Source organism: Pseudophryne corroboree, chromosome 11 (genome assembly GCF_028390025.1).
Source record: "Pseudophryne corroboree isolate aPseCor3 chromosome 11, aPseCor3.hap2, whole genome shotgun sequence".
In the NCBI taxonomy this organism is placed as follows: Eukaryota; Metazoa; Chordata; class Amphibia; order Anura; family Myobatrachidae; genus Pseudophryne; species Pseudophryne corroboree.
The window spans coordinates 115447830-115466077 of NC_086454.1; the positions used below are offsets into that span (position 1 = coordinate 115447830).

Sequence of the window (18248 nt, forward strand, 5' to 3'; positions counted from 1 at the left end):
TGCTCTGAAAGGCATATTAACACCTACACTGTACCAATCAGTAAGACTTAGAAAGAACTTACAAGACTCCATCCATTGTAATGGATTTATTTATTATCTCCACCACCACTCCATCGATCTTCGCTGTGATATGGGTTATAACAGGGACACTGTTGTTATCACTGCGTCGCATCTGAATGTTGAAGTCTTCATGACTGCTCTTGCAATGAGAAGCAAATACATAGTTGCAAGTCCCAGGGAACTGGTATATATCTCCAGCAAAGGTCTTGAAGTGGTAATTTCCCCATGTACTGCAAACTTGACCACTATGACTTACGAATTGAGCTGCAAATCAGAACAAAAATTAAAATCAATGAAAGTCACATCATAAAAAAGGTTCATGACAAGTTAGCTGACCTCTGCAGTCCAGGAAATAGTATACCAAGTGATCAGGACATTGGGCTAGATGCTTCATTGGTTGGAGAGAGAAAAAGTGCCAGCCAATCAGTTTTTAACTGTCATCTTGCAGACAGTGTTTGAAAAAAATGACAGTTAGGAGCTGATTGGCTGGTACTTTTTCTCTCTCTCTATTTTATCACTCTCCAAGCAATGATGCATCTAGTTCTTTGTAAAATAAGCAATTTGTGGGGATAAGAGTTTGCTTTGATGTGAGCATAGCGCTTGTATCACAGAGCGCTCTATAAATGTCTCTGAGTGATCTAGCTGACATCCAGACAAGGCCTTTCTCTTTTTAACTTACATATGGACAGTTCCACTCTTTACAGGTTTTCCATTGGCAGATAATTACATGAATTCATATAGTAGACAACATGATTACAGAGTTAGCTTTTACACTATGAAGCAACACAGGGACATAATGAAGGGTAATAATAACATGGGAGGTCATTCCGAGTCGTTCGCTCTGAAAATTTCTTCGCATCGCAGCGTTTTTCCGCTTAGTGCGCATGCGCAATGTCCGCACTGCGACTGCGCCAAGTAAATTTGCTATGAAGTTTGGATTTTTACTCACGGCCTTTTCTTCGCTCAGGCGATCGTAGTGTGATTGACAGGAAATGGGTGTTACTGGGCGGAAACAGGCCGTTTAATGGGCGTGTGGGAAAAAACGCTACCGTTTCCGGAAAAAAACGCGGGAGTGGCTGGAGAAATGGAGGAGTGTCTGGGCGAACGCTGGGTGTGTTTGTGACGTCAAACCAGGAACGATAAGCACTGAACTGATCGCAGATGCCGAGTAAGTCTGAAGCAACTCTGAAACTGCTACGAGATGTGTAATCGCAATATTGCGAATCTTTCATTCGCAATTTTAAGAAGCTAAGATTCACTCCCAGTAGGCAGCGGCTTAGCGTGTGCAATACTGCTAAAATCGCCTTGCGAGCGAACAACTCGGAATGAGGGCCATAGTTATTTGAGGGACAACTAGGGGTATTTAAAGGAGAAGGGGATCTACAGTTTGTGCAGTCTTCAAGCCCCACCCCATTCCCTTTGTGCTGGCACATGTGCAGTGTAGACCTTAGTGCCATTGCCATTTTCCCAGAGATTTGTTCAGAAGCAGTCACATAACACAAGTGTATTCAATGGGTGCAGGTTGTTGTATTCTGGCCCAGGACACAATGGGAAAGTCAATCTGAAGTTCTCTGATGCCCTTATTAAGCCTGGAGACAGCATAAGGAAGTGATAAACCAGTGATAAGTGCAAGGTAATAAGCGCACCAGCCAATCAGCTCCGAACTGTTAATTTACATGTTGGAGCTGATTGGCTGGTGCGTTTATCACCTTGCACTTATCATTGGTTTATCACTTCCTTATACCTTCTCCAGGTTAATACATCTGCCCCAAGGTCCTTAGTGAACATGTTATATGATCCCTTTAGTTTGTTTTCATGCATAGGGCCAGGGCTACATTTTTTTATATTTACCTTGGAGCATGTACTCTCCACTGCTCTACAGCATAAATGATTGTCAAGTATATACTGTAGATAGTGAAATAGACAGATATAATTGTAAACTAGACCCACATTGAGAGAGAGATTATGAGTGGCATATCTACAATGGGTGCAAGGTGTGCGGTGCACATGGGTCCCCGGGTCCACCCATTTTTTTAATAATTACCCCTCTCCCCACCCCCCAAAGTCCCACGTCAGTGGCAGCAGTGCTGCACAAGTCATCGGGAAAATGGCATGGTGGCCATTTTCCTGGCATTTTGAGTATGCGCAGTAGGAATATCACTGGGAAAATGGCCACAGTGTGCTAAACTCTGGCACAGGGCTAGAGTCTCCTAATTACCCTAGTGCTCAGAGACTGTTGCACTGCCAGCTAGGGAGGAGGGGGCCCTGATGGAGGCTGCACACAGACCCCCTCTTTCTTAATATGCACTTGGAGTACTGTATTTTGGGTTTCTTGGAAGTATTCAGAGAACCATGCCCTCTGACTTCACGAGACTAACGTAGGTAAATCTCTGTGCACTCTTCTGCAGGTGCCATGCATAGATAACCTGTACCAGGTAGGGAATTCTTATCTCTGCTCTTTACCACACAACTACTACGAAGCATACCATAGCAAGCTAAAACTGCTGTAACATTGAGATGAGTCACTGAGCCAATGTTGTTGGGAACCCTACCAAAAGTAGCTTTTTTACCATACACAAGACTGAATCTTAAATGTCTTTTCTGATGTTTTATATTACTTACGTATAGAAGCCGGTGTTGGCATCATTGACTGGAGCATAGCAAGACCTAAAATGCATAAATTGCAAATAATAGTAACTTGTATTTCCATAAATCATGTTCAGTCATCTTAACAGTGCTTTTGGTGTGTGCACGAAGTCTTCTCACTAAAGAGGAGATGTACTAAGCCTTGGAGAATGATCAAGTGGAGAGAGATAAAGTACCAGCCAATCAGCTCCTAACTGCCATGTTACAGGCTGTATTTGAAAAATCACAGGATCTGATTGGTTGGTAGTTTATCTTTTTCCACTTTATCACTCTCCAAAGCTTAGTACATCTGCCCCCAGACCTGGAAATGAGTTGCCTTAACAAATTAAAACTTTAGTTAAAGGGGCTTTATTGAATTGTGTGTTAGGTGCAATTCTATTAAATTGCTTCCAGTTCTAACTCTTTTATTTGTTCAAACACTTAAGGGATTTTTCAGTTACTTTATTCCTGCTGAATTCTGCATTGTACAGATGGGAGGCGATCATGAGACCACCTGTCGGGATCCCGGCGGTCACAATGCTGATGCCAGAATCCCAGACGGAATCCCCACACCGCAGGCTTTTCTCCCTTTATGGGTGTCCACGACCTTCATAGAGGGAGAATATAACCAGAGGCGAGTGCAGCTAGCCACCGTACCCGCAGCGAGCCTGCAAGGGGCTTTCTAACGCTCACCCTGCTGCCGGCGTACTGGTGGCCGGGATCCCGCTGTCAGAATCATGACAGCCAGGATCCCGGCCGTCGGTATTACGTATGTATTCCTTACAGATAGGCATGCATTTATTACACATTATTTCACTGTACAATAAATCTCAGTTAAAATTACTTAGCCCAGATGAACATTTCTAAAATGTGAAATTATCTACCCAGAGAGTTCAAAGTAGAGAATATCCTATTTCAGATGCCTGGAGCACCTGGTTGGACATGTAATATCATTGGCTTTCCATTGGTAGGGCTAAGGAAAATCGGCCAATACATTCCAAGTATACTTTATGATAAAGATAGTCTGTTACTCAGTAACATTGGCTTCATGAATGAATTGGTGTTTTTGCAATTACAGAAAAAAGTGGTCAAATACAAGCAGAACATTATCATACTGTATAAATGTTGCCATATCTACAGTAACATGGCAGTTTCGCTATTTTGTGCTACCGACTCTTAAGACAGATGTTGTCTACTTCCGAGAAATTGTGGGTGATATTTATCCAAGCTTAGAGAGAGAGAGAGAGAAAGTGGAGAGAGATACCAACCAATTAGCCCCTGACATTTTTCAAACTCAGCCTTTAAAATGACAGTTACTGTAGAAGCTGATTGGTACTTTATCTCTCTTTACTTTATCTCTGTTCACCTTTGATTAAATCTCCCCCTGTATCACTATTCATAAATAGAATCATATGGTGACAGTGTTGTCTGTCACCTTCTCAGTGACTGTGGAACAGTGTATGAATGTTCAATATATAAGGATATCACAACAGCTATTGATAATAATAGCTACTGTACAGTACATACGTGCTGCTTGTATTGTTACAATTTCATAAAATATTTATTCATTTTTTTTTTAGAATAACATGTATTTTTTATTAATATCTATTGAGATACAATATTGGTAATCTTCTACAGTATCTTTATATTATTGATATTATTTGACATTAAATCATCCTTTAAAATAATTATTTGTACTTACCAATTTGATTCCAAGAGCATAGAACCCATATCAGAAACCATAGCTTTGTGGAACCTTTAGCAGAGAGAATCATATCTGCAAATGCTAAGCTCACCTGTCTGGTTAGCTAGCCCAACTTATATTGCCTAGAACTTGGCTGCATCCCAGATTACACTAATCGTACATCCCATTTATCCAAAGGTTTCTTAGCATGTTGCAATTTTTTTTAACCCTTAAGCTTTTAACGATGATATAACATCCAAAGAGTTACTCCTTATATTTAAGACTATAAACTAATATGTAATAAGTGGAATTTATTTATGCATTCATTACAATTTAGTTTTTCTTTCTTGTGTGCTAATGTGTCTAATAGACATACAATAGAAGCCATAGGGTGGTATTCAATTCTTTTCACCCCCTTTCACACCCATTCTGTTTCTGCTGACGGGCATGGTATCTTCATTTCAGCTTGCTACCCCTGGTATAGTGAGGCACCCAACACTTTATGCAGCTAATGCTGATTATTATGGGCACTATATGCGCGATAACGGGGATCACTTTAGGAAGGAGATTGGGCGTGATATATCATTTGAATACCACCCACTGAGAGTACCCTTGTCTCTTCTGTCCGTCTTTCCATCTAAAATGCTTTTATTATACATTTAAAATAGCATACACACTGTATATTTTATTATGTTAAAGCTTTGTGCGTTTTCTAAGTGCAAAATGAGCTGCATTTACTAATAATTTGCATTTATGGTCTGTTAATGGATTTTCATGTCTATGAATGACAGATCTTCTTCTATGCCCAAAGAGTATACATCTGTATGGGCAGCACGGTCGGTGTGATGGATAGCATTACTGCCTCACAGCACTAAGGTCATCGGTTAAATTCCCACCAAAGCTCTAACTGTGCGGAGTTTGTATATTCTCCCTGTGCTTGCATGGGTTTCCTTCGGGTACTCCGGTTTCCTCCCACAATCCAAAAATATACTGGTAGGTTAATTGGCTCCCAACAAAATTAACCCTAGTGTGTGTACATGTTTTAGGGAATATAGATTGTAAGCTCTACTGGGGCAGGGACTAATGTGAATGGCCAAATATTCTCTGTAAAGCGCTGCGGAATGTGTGTGCACTATATAAATAACTGCTAACAATATACTAATGGAATGTAAAGGAAACATTTAGCTTTCTTTGGTCTGCCTGTCGATCATAGTTATGCGTCACACCTGACTTTTCCAGTACAGCAACATGGGTTAAATAAATCGCCTATGCAAATAGAGGGTCAATGACACACTCTATTATTGTATAAACACACAACACAAGAAATATACAGATCTGTGTAACTCAGGAAAGAAGCAGCAAGAAAATTCCCCAGTGTTATCAAACTGGATCTATGACAATGTTTAAAGCTATAATATGAAATAACGCGTTCCACTGAAGGAATATAATACTTATTCACAGTATCAGTTTATTAAAAACTGCCTCTATAGTGAAAACGTGGCTTTAGACACATCCACTTCTGCCAATGTTCTCTCCCCGCGTTTCTCCCAAACATAACAGAGAAGAAGAAAAATAATCCTAATAGTGTAGTACTGTATGTTTATGGTGGCGAATGAGGGGAGAAGTGCAACCATCTCCGACCATCACCTTTGAAGCAATGAAATAGCCTTTTAGTTTGTTTAATGTTTATATTTGATGCATTTTATATGTCTACTGATTTACTGTAGCTTCAGCTTAATGAAACATTTTGATTTCGTTCAACAGCAAAAAAATATTGCAGACCCCCTGTACTCTTTTTGAACTAATAGTACTACTGCTATAACTCACAAGACAAGAGTGCAGGTGAGAAGTGACACCCAGCACACCCCTTGATTGCTGAAAATGAGAGTGTGATGTAAGGTGTGTGCATGAAGTCTTAGCCAAATCATGGGTCATGGCCACATTACATGATGGTATACACAGAAGAGGAGGGCATGTTTCTCCTTGCATAGCTGACCAAGGCCCCTGCCGAGCGCCTTAAACAATCCCTGGCAAACAGTACTCACTGTCCCTGGGTGACCATAGAAGAAGTATAGTTTCTGCAGCACCAGTAAGCAGCTGTGTGTAGAAGGCCACTAGAAGCTGTTATTCTAAAGATCTTTGGTCTCTATGGTAAATATAACTCGTAATACACATTTAGAGATAGAAGCAGTTCCATCTCAAGAGTGCAAATTTGCTCTCAGACAAAACATCTTTTACTGCTAAGGGTGCAAATGTAATTTTATTTTGGTAACAAGGAAAATGTTGCTTGCACTTACATGTAGCATAGAAATACTGGCCAATTTGTGTGCCTCTGACGTCTGTGCTGACTCCACGCCAGTGTAGATCTAAATTATCTATCTACTCCAGACTGACCTGACCTATCTGTACATCCACTCCAATGCTACTGAGCTTAACTATCTGCCTATCCTCCACTGCAATGCTGCTGAGCTGACCCATCTGAGTGTCCACTCCAGTCCCCGTAGTGTATTATTAGCTGAGCTAGATATACAGTACAGGCAGTTAACAAGTCATTGTTTCTATTTTTATAGTGCAGGAACTTAGAAGTTACATCTATTGTCTAAGTGTGTCACACTGCTGCTGCTGCTGCTGCTGCTGCTGCTGTGTAACCCTAAGTGTCACACTGGCCCTGAGCATTAGCCCTTGGTGCAACTGCACACTGCAGCTGCAGGCCAGAGCTCCATATAGGGCACCCTTAAACCTTGGTACACAGTTACACTGGTGTTTTAAACTTTTTTTTGTCACTACCTGCAGTGCAGTTCAGAGCAGAGCTAATATATTTTTTGTACAACTGATGTATTGTGTAGATATAATGCTCCCCTGCATTCACATAATTAAATATAAGCACTGTGACTCTGCAGGCTGAACACCTCTGTGTTCACATAAATATAAGCACTGTGAGTCTGCAATGTGAGTGGTAATTTTTTTAAAAGTTCACGTAAATAAATACCATAGTTTTTCTTTTTTTGTACAACTTGTGTGTGCTTTACCTCACTGCGTTCACGCCACATAAGCCCTGTGAATCCACAATGTGTGTAGTCTTTTTAGAAAATGTCCAAGTAAATGAATAATACTATACACTAGTTGGGTTTTTTTTTTTTTTACAATGTGTGTGTGCTGTACCCCACTGTGTTCATATCACATAACTATAAGCACTGTAAGTGCACAATGTGAGTGGCCTTTTAAAAAAAAATATCCAAGTAAACAAATAATACTATAGTTATTTTCTTGGCACAACATGTATGTGCTGTACCCCACTGTGTTCACTTAAATCTAAGCTCAATTGATATGGATCACGATCAATGGAAAGAAGAGCAGGAACAGCAATTAAGTACTAGTGTCATGGCTGCTGACAGTCATGATAATACTACAATATCTAGTAAATATGGTTCAGGGGCAGAAAGTTTGGGAAAGGGCACCGTAAATTAAAATCATTCACACTTATTTAATAAAGGGGTAGATGTGTCACATTAAAAGCAAACAAATCAGTGTCCAAAAAAAAAAGAACACTAAGGCTGAAGAACAAACTTTGTGTTCACAAATCCCTGAGAAGAGTCTAGGGGTGTCCACGTTAGCTGTGTGTCAGTCTGACATTGCTGATACTGTATTTGTAGAGAAACCTCCTTCCACCATTTCTGCACCATCTGCAAATGTGGGGTTGAGCAGTACAAGTACAGTTGGTGATAATGACATAATGAAAATTGAGCATGCTGCTGTAGTGTGGAAGTGGAACAGAATGAGGGGAGTATTTGTGTACTATCGGACGCTAATGAGGATGATGAGGATGAGAATGTAGTATGATGTTGTTTATGTAAGTCATCCACCAGTTGCAGCAGTTCTTGCCCATGATAAAAAGAAAGCCATTGTGATGACTGGGCATAAGACCAAAATAGCCACCTCCTGGTTGTGGCATTATTTTTACCAAATCCTGACAATGTTTGTGAAGGCATCTGCTCTATTTGTGAGGCCAAAATTAGTAGAGGTAGGGAATTAACCTTTTAGGCACCTTCTCCATGTTACATCATTTGTGGTGAGTGGTGCGATTGGTACATCAAACAGTGGTGCAATTTATACACCTTCAGGGCTGCCATCAGAGATTGTAGGGCCTGTGACTGTCAAAATAGGCAGCCCCCCTTCCCAAAAAAAAGTAAAAAAAAAAATATATATATATATATATATATATATATAAAGACTATGCACATATGGAGTAACACCATATTATGTCCCTTGCACCATATTAAGTCCTTGCAGTAATGCCCTTTACACTATATTATCCCCCCAGATTTATGCCCCTGTCACTGTATTATGCCCCACACAGTAATGCCCCTCAAACCATACTATGCCCCCACTTTAATGCTGCCATACCTGCTCATTGGGGGTCATTCCGAGTTGTTCGCTCGCAAGCTGCTTTTAGCAGCTTTGCACACGCTAAGCCGCCGCCTACTGGGAGTGAATCTTAGCTTATCAAAATTGCGAACGAAAGATTAGCAAAATTGCGAATAGACACTTCTTAGCAGTTTCTGAGTAGCTCCACACTTACTCGGCATCTGCGATCAGTTCAGTGCTTGTCGTTCCTGGTTTGACGTCACAAACACACCCAGCGTTCGCCCAGACACTCCTCCGTTTCTCCAGCCACTCCCGCGTTTTTCCCAGAAACGGTAGCGTTTTTTCACACACATCCATAAAACGGCCTGTTTCCGCCCAGAAACACCCACTTCCTGTCAATCACATTACGATCACCAGAACGAAGAAAAACCCTCGTAATGCCGTGAGTAAAATACCTAACTGCATAGCAAATTTACTTGGCGCAGTCGCACTGCGGACATTGCGCATGCGCATTAGCGACTAATCGCTCCGTTGCAAGAAAAAAATAACGAGCGAACAACTCGGAATGACCCCCATTGTCAGGGGTTCTGCTCATTGTCAAGGAATTTCTCCATTCAGCCGCTGCTGCGGGTCCTGCCTCTGTTTGCGCCTGCATGCTTCTTTTGAAAACGTCCCTCCCAAAATAGCCGCCACCTCCGAGGAAACAGTTATTAAAGATACTAGTCAGACAGCGGCATGATCAGCCAGGGCCCTTCCTTATCTGTCGGAGAGGCTGGGCCCAGGACAGCTGTGCCTCCAGTACCCCCCTGATGGTGCCCCTGCTGGCATTACACCCATAGCAATATGCCACATCCCTTCAGCACAGATGATGGCATGCACAGTACTTCCTGAGGTGATATGATAGAAACATTCAAATACAAAAAAAGGTTTAATAAAATAAGTTTTCTGGATTAAGTCTCACAGCAGACTGAGACATACTCAAATGATGGCTGGGCTTCCACCATCAATACTTTCGAAGCAATGATAACTAAATATTGCATCAAAAGAATTTGATGGAAAAAGTATTCATAAGACTTGCACATGTGCAAAAAATCCTGTTTGCGAATGTACAAAAGCAACCCATGGCCGTTCCTAAAGTTAAACAGCTGAATTCAGCAGTATTTTAACATCAGATGGCCATCGCATCCACACCATTTGATGGCAGCTACCAGCAGACAGCCACCATCCAATGGTGAAAACACTAACATCAAAATAAAAACATTGATGGCTTCAAGCCATCGGAAACCAATGTCCATCCCTACACCAACTGTATACAATAAAATGAAAGAATGCATGAGACACACAGATCCATTTTCTTAAGACTCAGAAAAAAAAGAAATACATATATATATATATATATATATATATAAAATAATAACACCACCACCCCGTCACCAACACCGCCAAGGCAAACGTAAGTCCTGTATTTCTTTTCTTACCTCAAATGGTATGTTTCTATGTAGCTGAGGGAGATCTTTGACCAGTCTTTATAAAAATTGCAATTGCCTGGCGGTTCTAACAAACTATCTATAATGCAATGAAAATTAACGCTATTAGATGCAGGCTAGCTGTGGCCACTAGATACTGTATGTCACAGAATAGAACATACTAATCAATACTCACCAGATGTACAATAATAAAGTGAAATACTATTATATTAATTAATTTTAGATAATTTTTTCTTTGTATTTGAAATTTGGAATTTGAAACAAGTAGACCTAAGAATAGATGTTACTTTTTTGAATTTGTTTTTATATCATTTTGCGTTATATATCCTTTTTATATATACATTTTTTAAATGTTCATTTGATTATGTCTTATTGTATCCCCAGTGGGCAGAGTTAGAACAACCTATGTCAGTCCTATTCCATAATCTTTATTCTACTTCAATATGTGCCTAATAATATCTATGGGACCCAATCTGCTTCCAGTGCCTGCTGCTCCCCCTGCACCTGGACATGGGCTGCCTCCAAGGCCCGCTGCTCCCCCTGCCCACAGTGATAACAGCCGCAGTAGCCGTGTAGGGGCCCTTCCTGGCAAGCACCAAGTCCCGGCTGCCGACGCCACGATATGCAGGTATTTAGGGGGCAGGTCCTAATTCCATGAAGTGCCTGCCCCCATCAGAGACCTCTGCTGTTTTCAGGATGGACAGGTAATGTATCACCTGCTTGTCTCCACCTTCTCTCTCCCTCCTCTCTCTCTCTCTCTCTCTCTCTCTCTCTCTCTCACTTATACTCTCTCCCTTGCTCCTTTCTTTCTCTTTCTCTCCCTGACACATTCTCACTCTCTCCCTCTGAGATTTTCTCTCTCTCCCTGATACTATCCCTATCTCTCTCCCTGACACTGTTGCTTTCTCCCTCTCTCTCTCCCGGACAGTCTCTCTCTCACTCTTTCTGCCACTATCCCTCCCTCTCTCTCTCTCCCTGATACTGACTCTCTCTTTCTCCCTGACACTTTCTCTATCTCTCTTTCTGACACTATCTCTCTCCTCCTCTCTCCCTGACACTATCACTCTCTCTCCCTCTCTCTCTGACACTGTCTCTCTCTCCCTGACACTCTCTCTCTCTCTCCATCCCTGACTCCCTCTCTCTATCTCGTTCTCTCTTTACCATACTTTATCTCCCTGACACACTCACACTCTTTTGCTCCCCTCTCTTTCTCTCTCCCTCCCTCTATCCCTGACACTTGCTCCCCTCCCTCTCTCTATTCCTCCTCCCTGTTCTCTCTCTCTCTGACATCCTCTCTCCCTGATTCCCTCTTCCCCATCCCTTTCTCTCTCTTTCTACCTGATACCCTCACTTCTGTCTCTCTTTTTCTCATTTCCTCTCTTTTCATAAAACTCTCTCTCTCCCTGACCCCCTCTTTCTTGCTCCTCTCTTTCTTTTTCTCTCCCCCGACACCCCATGTGTATCTCTCTCACTCACTCCCCTCACTCTATCTCCTGGTCCCATAAAGGGCATTGTAGTGACAATGGCGATTTGGGGGGGTGCTTTCAAGATTTTCCTATGGGCCACCCAAAGTTGTAGTTACGCCCCTGATATAAAGCACTATCACAATAGCATTTTATGGCAGAACTATGACAGATCTCATACAGTGTCATTGCGTATGTATAATAAACCATGTGCCATACAACAATGAACTATTAAGGACAACAGTTATTTGGAAAGAAGGAAATCAGAGAAGGAAGTTATACATCATTTGGTTAAGTTTATGTGAATAATACACGTACAGTACAGGAAAGTGAAATACCAGCGTTTGCACCTCCCCCACCTTTTTGTGGTTCTGTGCAGAATGCCAGGAATAACAGGTATTGTTCCCTGCATGCTACATCATAATCAGTGTCAATGTTTCACTTTATAAATTAATCCAACTCTATACAGCATATTCATTCTAGAAAGTATACAAATATTTGCACTTGGAAATTAGTCAAAGAGAAAATACTAAACGGTTAATGAACATTTGGCCTGATTCATGTTTGTAAGTAAAGCAAAAAAGAAAGCAACTGGGCAAAGCCATGATGCACTGCAGGTGGGGCAGATGTAACACAGGCAGAGGGATTTAGATTTGGGTGGGCTGCATCCAAATTGAAATGTAAATAGCAGTGTGAAAATAAAGCTGTCTAACATGTGTGGGCTGCATGCAAAAGCAGCCAACACTGTAACTTTGTGTCTGGAACAAACCACGTTGCCATGCAAGGGAAGCAAATATATTTTTATTCTTCTGTGCAAGGTAAACACTTACCCTGCACAGTAAAAATATAAATGTATTTGCTCCCTTTGCATGGCAACATGGTTTGTTCCATATATATATATATATATATATATATATCTGTAAGAAAACACAAAGATGAAGTTAACTTTGCAATGTCTGAATCAATCAATCAATTAATCAATCAATCAATCAATCATATAAAACTAACACACATATATAAAAAAAGTAAAGTAAAAAAACATGAAAATCTATTTTTTTTATTAGAATCAAGTTTTAAATTTGTCCTGAGAAAAAGAGCCTTCTTTCAGAAAATAAGTCAATATACTTGTACTCAGATAAAAAGTAAAGTTCACTTACCCATGTGGTGCTTAGTCAAAAACTGATTTTATAGTAAAAGGGTCTATACTGGATATATAGGCACTTACCCAGTGTCTTTGAAAAAAAAGTGACAGTTCCAGTCAGTACACATGAATTGTTATTTCCAGGTGAAGAGTTTTTGCTGGCCAAACAAGGTTCTGTCCGTGTAAACCCTGGCTCCTTAATAGAGCTAATTGCCTTCCTACCACAATGCATTTTACCCTTGCAGGAGTTTCATCAGGAAATGGATGGGTGAAATCCTCCTCACAATGTCCCTCTTCTTGTACCCAATATTGTTACAGCTTACTCCTTATAGAATTTTTTATTTTTTATTTGACAGAGATTTCTTTTTACAAAAAAGCTGCATGATGGGGTCCAATGTGGCCCTATCTTAAGACAATTTTGTTATATTTGAACAAGAACACAGACTAAATTTTAATGACCCAAAAGTATCTAAAGATAAGGTACTGTACATCCATTACATTGACGACATATTACTGTTGTGGACTGGTAGTGTAGTAAAATTTGAACAATTATTAAAGGGGATTAATGAGATGAATAATCCAATTAAATTTACCTTTGGTTATGATCTTCAAGAATGAATTTTTTGATGTTAAAATTTCAGTGGCTAAGAGAGTGATACCTATTTCCATATTTCAGAAAAAAATGGATAGAAAAAAAATTCTTATGGCATCCAGCCACCACCTGCAGGCATTAAAGTGAGGCTTACCCTTATCCCAAATGATGCAAAATGTTGATAACGCTTTGCTTCAGCTTGTTTTTCTCATACAGAAATTTGTGGATAGAGGATATAACTAGTGTATAACTAGTGTATAAAAGCCAAGCCTCCTGGCCGGCCTCAGTCTATTCTCTGAAGGTCATCTTTCCTGATTGACTGAGGACCGGATTCGGGTGGCGCAGGCAAACAAACGTATGTATTCATTGGTCGTAGCTTCTTCTCTGTAATAGTGTTGTATATTCTGTGATTAACCATTTTAAGTAAATATTTGTTGCTGCGTTGGACCACAACATAACATATAACTACTGGTGTCACATTCCATTTCTGTTAAGGGTTTAAGGTGTATTCAGCCACACGTGTAGCTACATTGTGCTCACTGCGTGTCGGCGTGCTTACGCAAATGTGTATACATATGCTTTAGGGTTTAGAGCATACACTTAGCGGCCGCAGCAGCCCATACACTGTGCAATAAGGTATTGGTTTTTCCTGAAAGTTAATAGAACTTAACAGTTGGCGGCTCGTCCGTTTCGCCACATACTCGGACTTGCAGGGCCACACAGACTTTGGTCTAGCAACAAAGGGTGGAGACGCATCTTAAGTAACCTTGCATTGTGTTTAAATCTATCTTTTGTTGTTAGACCATGTCTGTGCTGTATAGTCTTAGAGGTGCTGGTGTGAACCGAGGGACAAACAGGAAAAAAAGCCATTTATTTTCTGCATGTGTAATTTTTGGCATGAAAGCGTACACAAAGCGTACTGATACTTTGCATACATTCTTACATATTGTTGCCATAGGTTATAATAATCATTATAGATCTGTGTAAAGTCGGATACATTTATTTGCTATATATTTGAGATAGTGTGTTAAGGGAGCACTTATAAAAATACACAAAACGCAGTTCCGGCCTAAACGTTTAGGTATACACTCAAAAGAGGATTACCTTTGGGGGTAACTTCCAGTGAGTGTAAGGAACAATTGTGTGTTGTGTAAGTGAGCAGTATTATTTTGTTGCTCACATTTATTGTTATATAGTGTGGTTTATTGAGTTGCGAACGCACGTTTGTACACGTGGTACGGTACGTGAGGAAAGCGTACAGGAGCGCGCAAGTGGCGCAGGGACTTGCACGGTCGCGTGTTTACACAAGGTTGCGTGAAGTTGCGAGCACAAGTTATAACCGCACAATAGCAGTTCAATTTAAGGCGGGATAGAATACATTTATACAATAGCAAATAACTATCCGATTTTAAAAAGCAGATAATTATATTACTTTGTTTAAAGTGTACTACCTCTGGAACAAGCTATCAATCAAAGGGAGTGATATTTTTCTGTACAGAAAAAAACATTGTGTGTTAGTGTGAGTTGAAAGTAGGTGTGTATATATTGAACCCCGGAGAAACGGGATCCCGTGAGAGACACTGAGTTGGCAGAGGCTTGGTGGCATGAAGGCTAGCGACCTTACATTATAAGAGAAATACGCAAGTGAGAAAACTTGCGAAGGAGTGTGATAGAGTATATATTGTGAAGTATTGAAGTTTAAGGTTTTTGTGTTACGCTCCAGTGATCATAGGGCATATAGATAACAAGTATCTATAGGCCGTGTGATTGGACCGCATGTCTGTGTGTGCACTACGTGGCGCAACGTGATACCATTTGCATTCTTTTGCGCAAATTGCGTCATCATATGCGCTGTGTAGAGCATATGCAAACGTGATTTGTGTAAGGTAAAAAGGAAGTTTCGCTGACTCTCTCTCAGGAAACCAATCCAACAGACTTCTAAACTCCAGTGGCAAAGGTGTTGTATCGATTCTGTTGGTACTTCAATAATTCCAGTATGAGGGGTCTGGTAGGAGCCTAGTCTGGGTAAGCGGGAGTCACTATTGGAGTGAGTCGTGGTACTGGCCAACGGAGGCAGGAGCGAGTGAAAGTGCTAGGTTGACTTTCACCGTCTGCTCGTATTGTGCATTTGGTGATCGTGTAAAAAAGGTCCGCGATGGGAGCCAAGTGCACAAGCGGAAGGCGTTCGGCAGCCAGGGTTCAGGCTGGAGAGCTGAGGCCAAGAGGGTCCGCTCGGTTCATAATGTGTGGGTAGTATGGTCCACACGCTTAGCCTTTTTGTGACAAATGGGTATGTATGACTGCTGATGATAGGGCATCATTCTCTAGGATGGGTAGTTTTGAACCAGAGGTACTGCAAAATGTAAGGAATAGAATATGTCTGATCAAATCAAAGAAACAAAGGATCAGACATAATGACTGTTTAAATATATGGCAACAAGAGGGAGATGTGCAAAGGGAGCTTGCTCGCACAGCAAGTTCCAAACCAGACAGAAATGTGAATGCGAGCGCACCACCACTGCCATATGTCAGTGGGGAGAAGGCAGCTACAACCAATGGTACATCAAGAAATGATAGGAATATGCATAAAAATTGTACTAACCCTAATCCATGCAAGTTGTACCCTGTTCTGAATTCTCCCAAAGGTTGTAGTTCTGAGGAAGACGATGAGCCCAGCATGATCGCAGCCCTCTCCCTGGCAGCCACCTTGCAAGAAACACAGGTGAACACCGCCCAACCAGTAAGAGTAGTAGTGGTGTCTCCCACTTGAAGGACGGGTGAGATCATAGCTACCGGTAGGTATGAGACTGTTCAATACGCAGAGACAGTGACACCCCACAGTGAGCCGGATAGGACTGGTATGGTTGGGTTACACCCTGTCTGGATAATAGCAACTCCCAATGGGAGGTCCGACAGCCAGGGAATAACCCTCATCGAGGATACTGCAATGTGTTGCTCGTGGACCAGATCAGAATTGCGGTCAATCTTTTCAGAATTCCCCGATCCCAGGAGAGATTTAGCCAGGTGCCAAGAGTTCATTAAGAATCTGGGTAATGCCCATGAGCCCACAAACAAAGATTGGCGGATAGTGTTAAGAGCGTGCCTACCCCCTAATACGGACATCCCTAAATTTATCACAGACTGCGACCTAGATGCAGAAGTGCCACTCACTGATGAATACACTCAGGAGAATGTTAGGCAAATCAACATACAATTAGGATTGTATTTCCCCACAGTTGTAAAGTGAAACAGAATTTTCACTATCAAAGAGAAAATGAACTAGCATCTGAATATTTTCACAGAACTTTACAAGAAATGGCTAAATACACTGGGGTAAGGGATATAAAGAATGATGTGAACCACAGGAAGGTTCGCTGTTTCTGTGCTAATGGTCGGACTCAAGGAGGAATTGCAAGTCAGGGTATGGACATCTTTACCAAATTGGAAAGGGGTAACTGTACAGGCTCTGAAGGAGTCTGCAATTAGACACGACAAAAATATCTCCAAATACAAGGAACAACAGGGGAAGAGGTTGATGGTGATGAGTATGCAGGCTCTGAAAAGACAAACTACACAACCTATTCCCCAGGTGTTTGAAGGACCAAGAAAGAGAGCAAGTAGGTGTTACACTTGCAGAAAGGAGGGACATTTTGCTAGAGAATGTAGGGATACAGAGACACATGGTAAGTATAGAACTCCTAGACAGAGAACACGAGCCACGTAATTCAGACACATAGACAGGACCAAGGGACATATAGCAAGGATTTAAAGCCATATAGAAAGAAAGATCACTAGTAAACACTAATTCGGCAAATGGGAAAAACAGGAAAAGTGCAACATTACCCTTTGACAAAATTCGCTGGAGTTACGATTGGGGCCTCTACGATGCTAAACTTATTTTTCTTTTCTCCAGGCAGCAGTGGCCCCTGACTAACCTAATTGACAGATTTTGTAGTGTAAAATTCAAAAAAAATGCAATACTTATAGTGTACTCCCGCTCAGGAAGTACAAGGTATGTCAGATACTCCTCAAAGACTAAGGTTGCATTCCACTGTTCTAGATTCATGTCCATCACAGGTAGAGGAAATTATCTCACAGAATACCGAGTTCCCTATGAATTTAGGATGGACAGGACACTGGATTGATGGCTGGGATAGTCCCAGTAGTGACACAGCAGGCACAAACTTTAAAGGGAATAGACCAAGTAGTTAATCACTTCCCCGAACTGCGCAATCCAGTTGTCATTTTAATAAAATCCTCTCCACCTCTACAAAACTTATCTGTCACCAACCTCTATTCTGTTTTTCCACCGTTCCCTTTTCATTTTTTTTTTGCGTTCACACAGGGGTACAATACATGGACCTATTCTCCCAAGGTCACGAGTGACAGCCTGAGTATTTTCCCCCAAGCCCTACATGACTGTTTACAGTCCTTTCAGCCTGAGAATGGGTTGGTGCTGAATCGCTGATACAATATGTTAATGACTTGTTATTGTGCGCTGATTCATTTGAGTCGCACCTGGCAGATACAAAATAGTTTCTGTTTCGCCTCTTCCAAACAGGACACCAGGTCTCAAGGATGAACTACAGTTGTGTGGGACAAGGGTCAAATACCTGGGATGTAGTACTGGTACCTGATTTGACAGTTCATAAACCACATGCCATATTGGTCCTTCAAAGTTATGCCCGAAGCCGGTATGTCTCATCAGCACGGTGACACCAGTATTACTGCAGTGTGCCTTGTCATGCACAAAGGGTGGAGGATGAGAATACTGGTGAAGGGAGATTTTGTATAGACACCGATAGGTATGAGTGGGATATCCGAATCAGAC

At 41.3% G+C, this 18248-nt stretch overlaps 1 protein-coding gene across 1 annotated transcript in view; it reads right to left on the reverse strand.

Moving 5' to 3' along the window:
* The window catches only part of LOC134968665 (mucin-5B-like), a 171731-nt gene extending 167271 nt beyond the window's left edge, over nucleotides 1-4460 (reverse strand). Inside the window, exons 1-3 of the mRNA XM_063944187.1 lie at nucleotides 4388-4460; nucleotides 2683-2727; nucleotides 63-324 (exon numbers count right to left, since the gene is read on the reverse strand). Coding sequence (XP_063800257.1) covers nucleotides 63-324; nucleotides 2683-2727; nucleotides 4388-4460 — 380 coding nt within the window. The remainder of the gene's footprint in view (nucleotides 1-62; nucleotides 325-2682; nucleotides 2728-4387) is intronic.
* Nucleotides 4461-18248: the final 13788 nt, after the last annotated feature.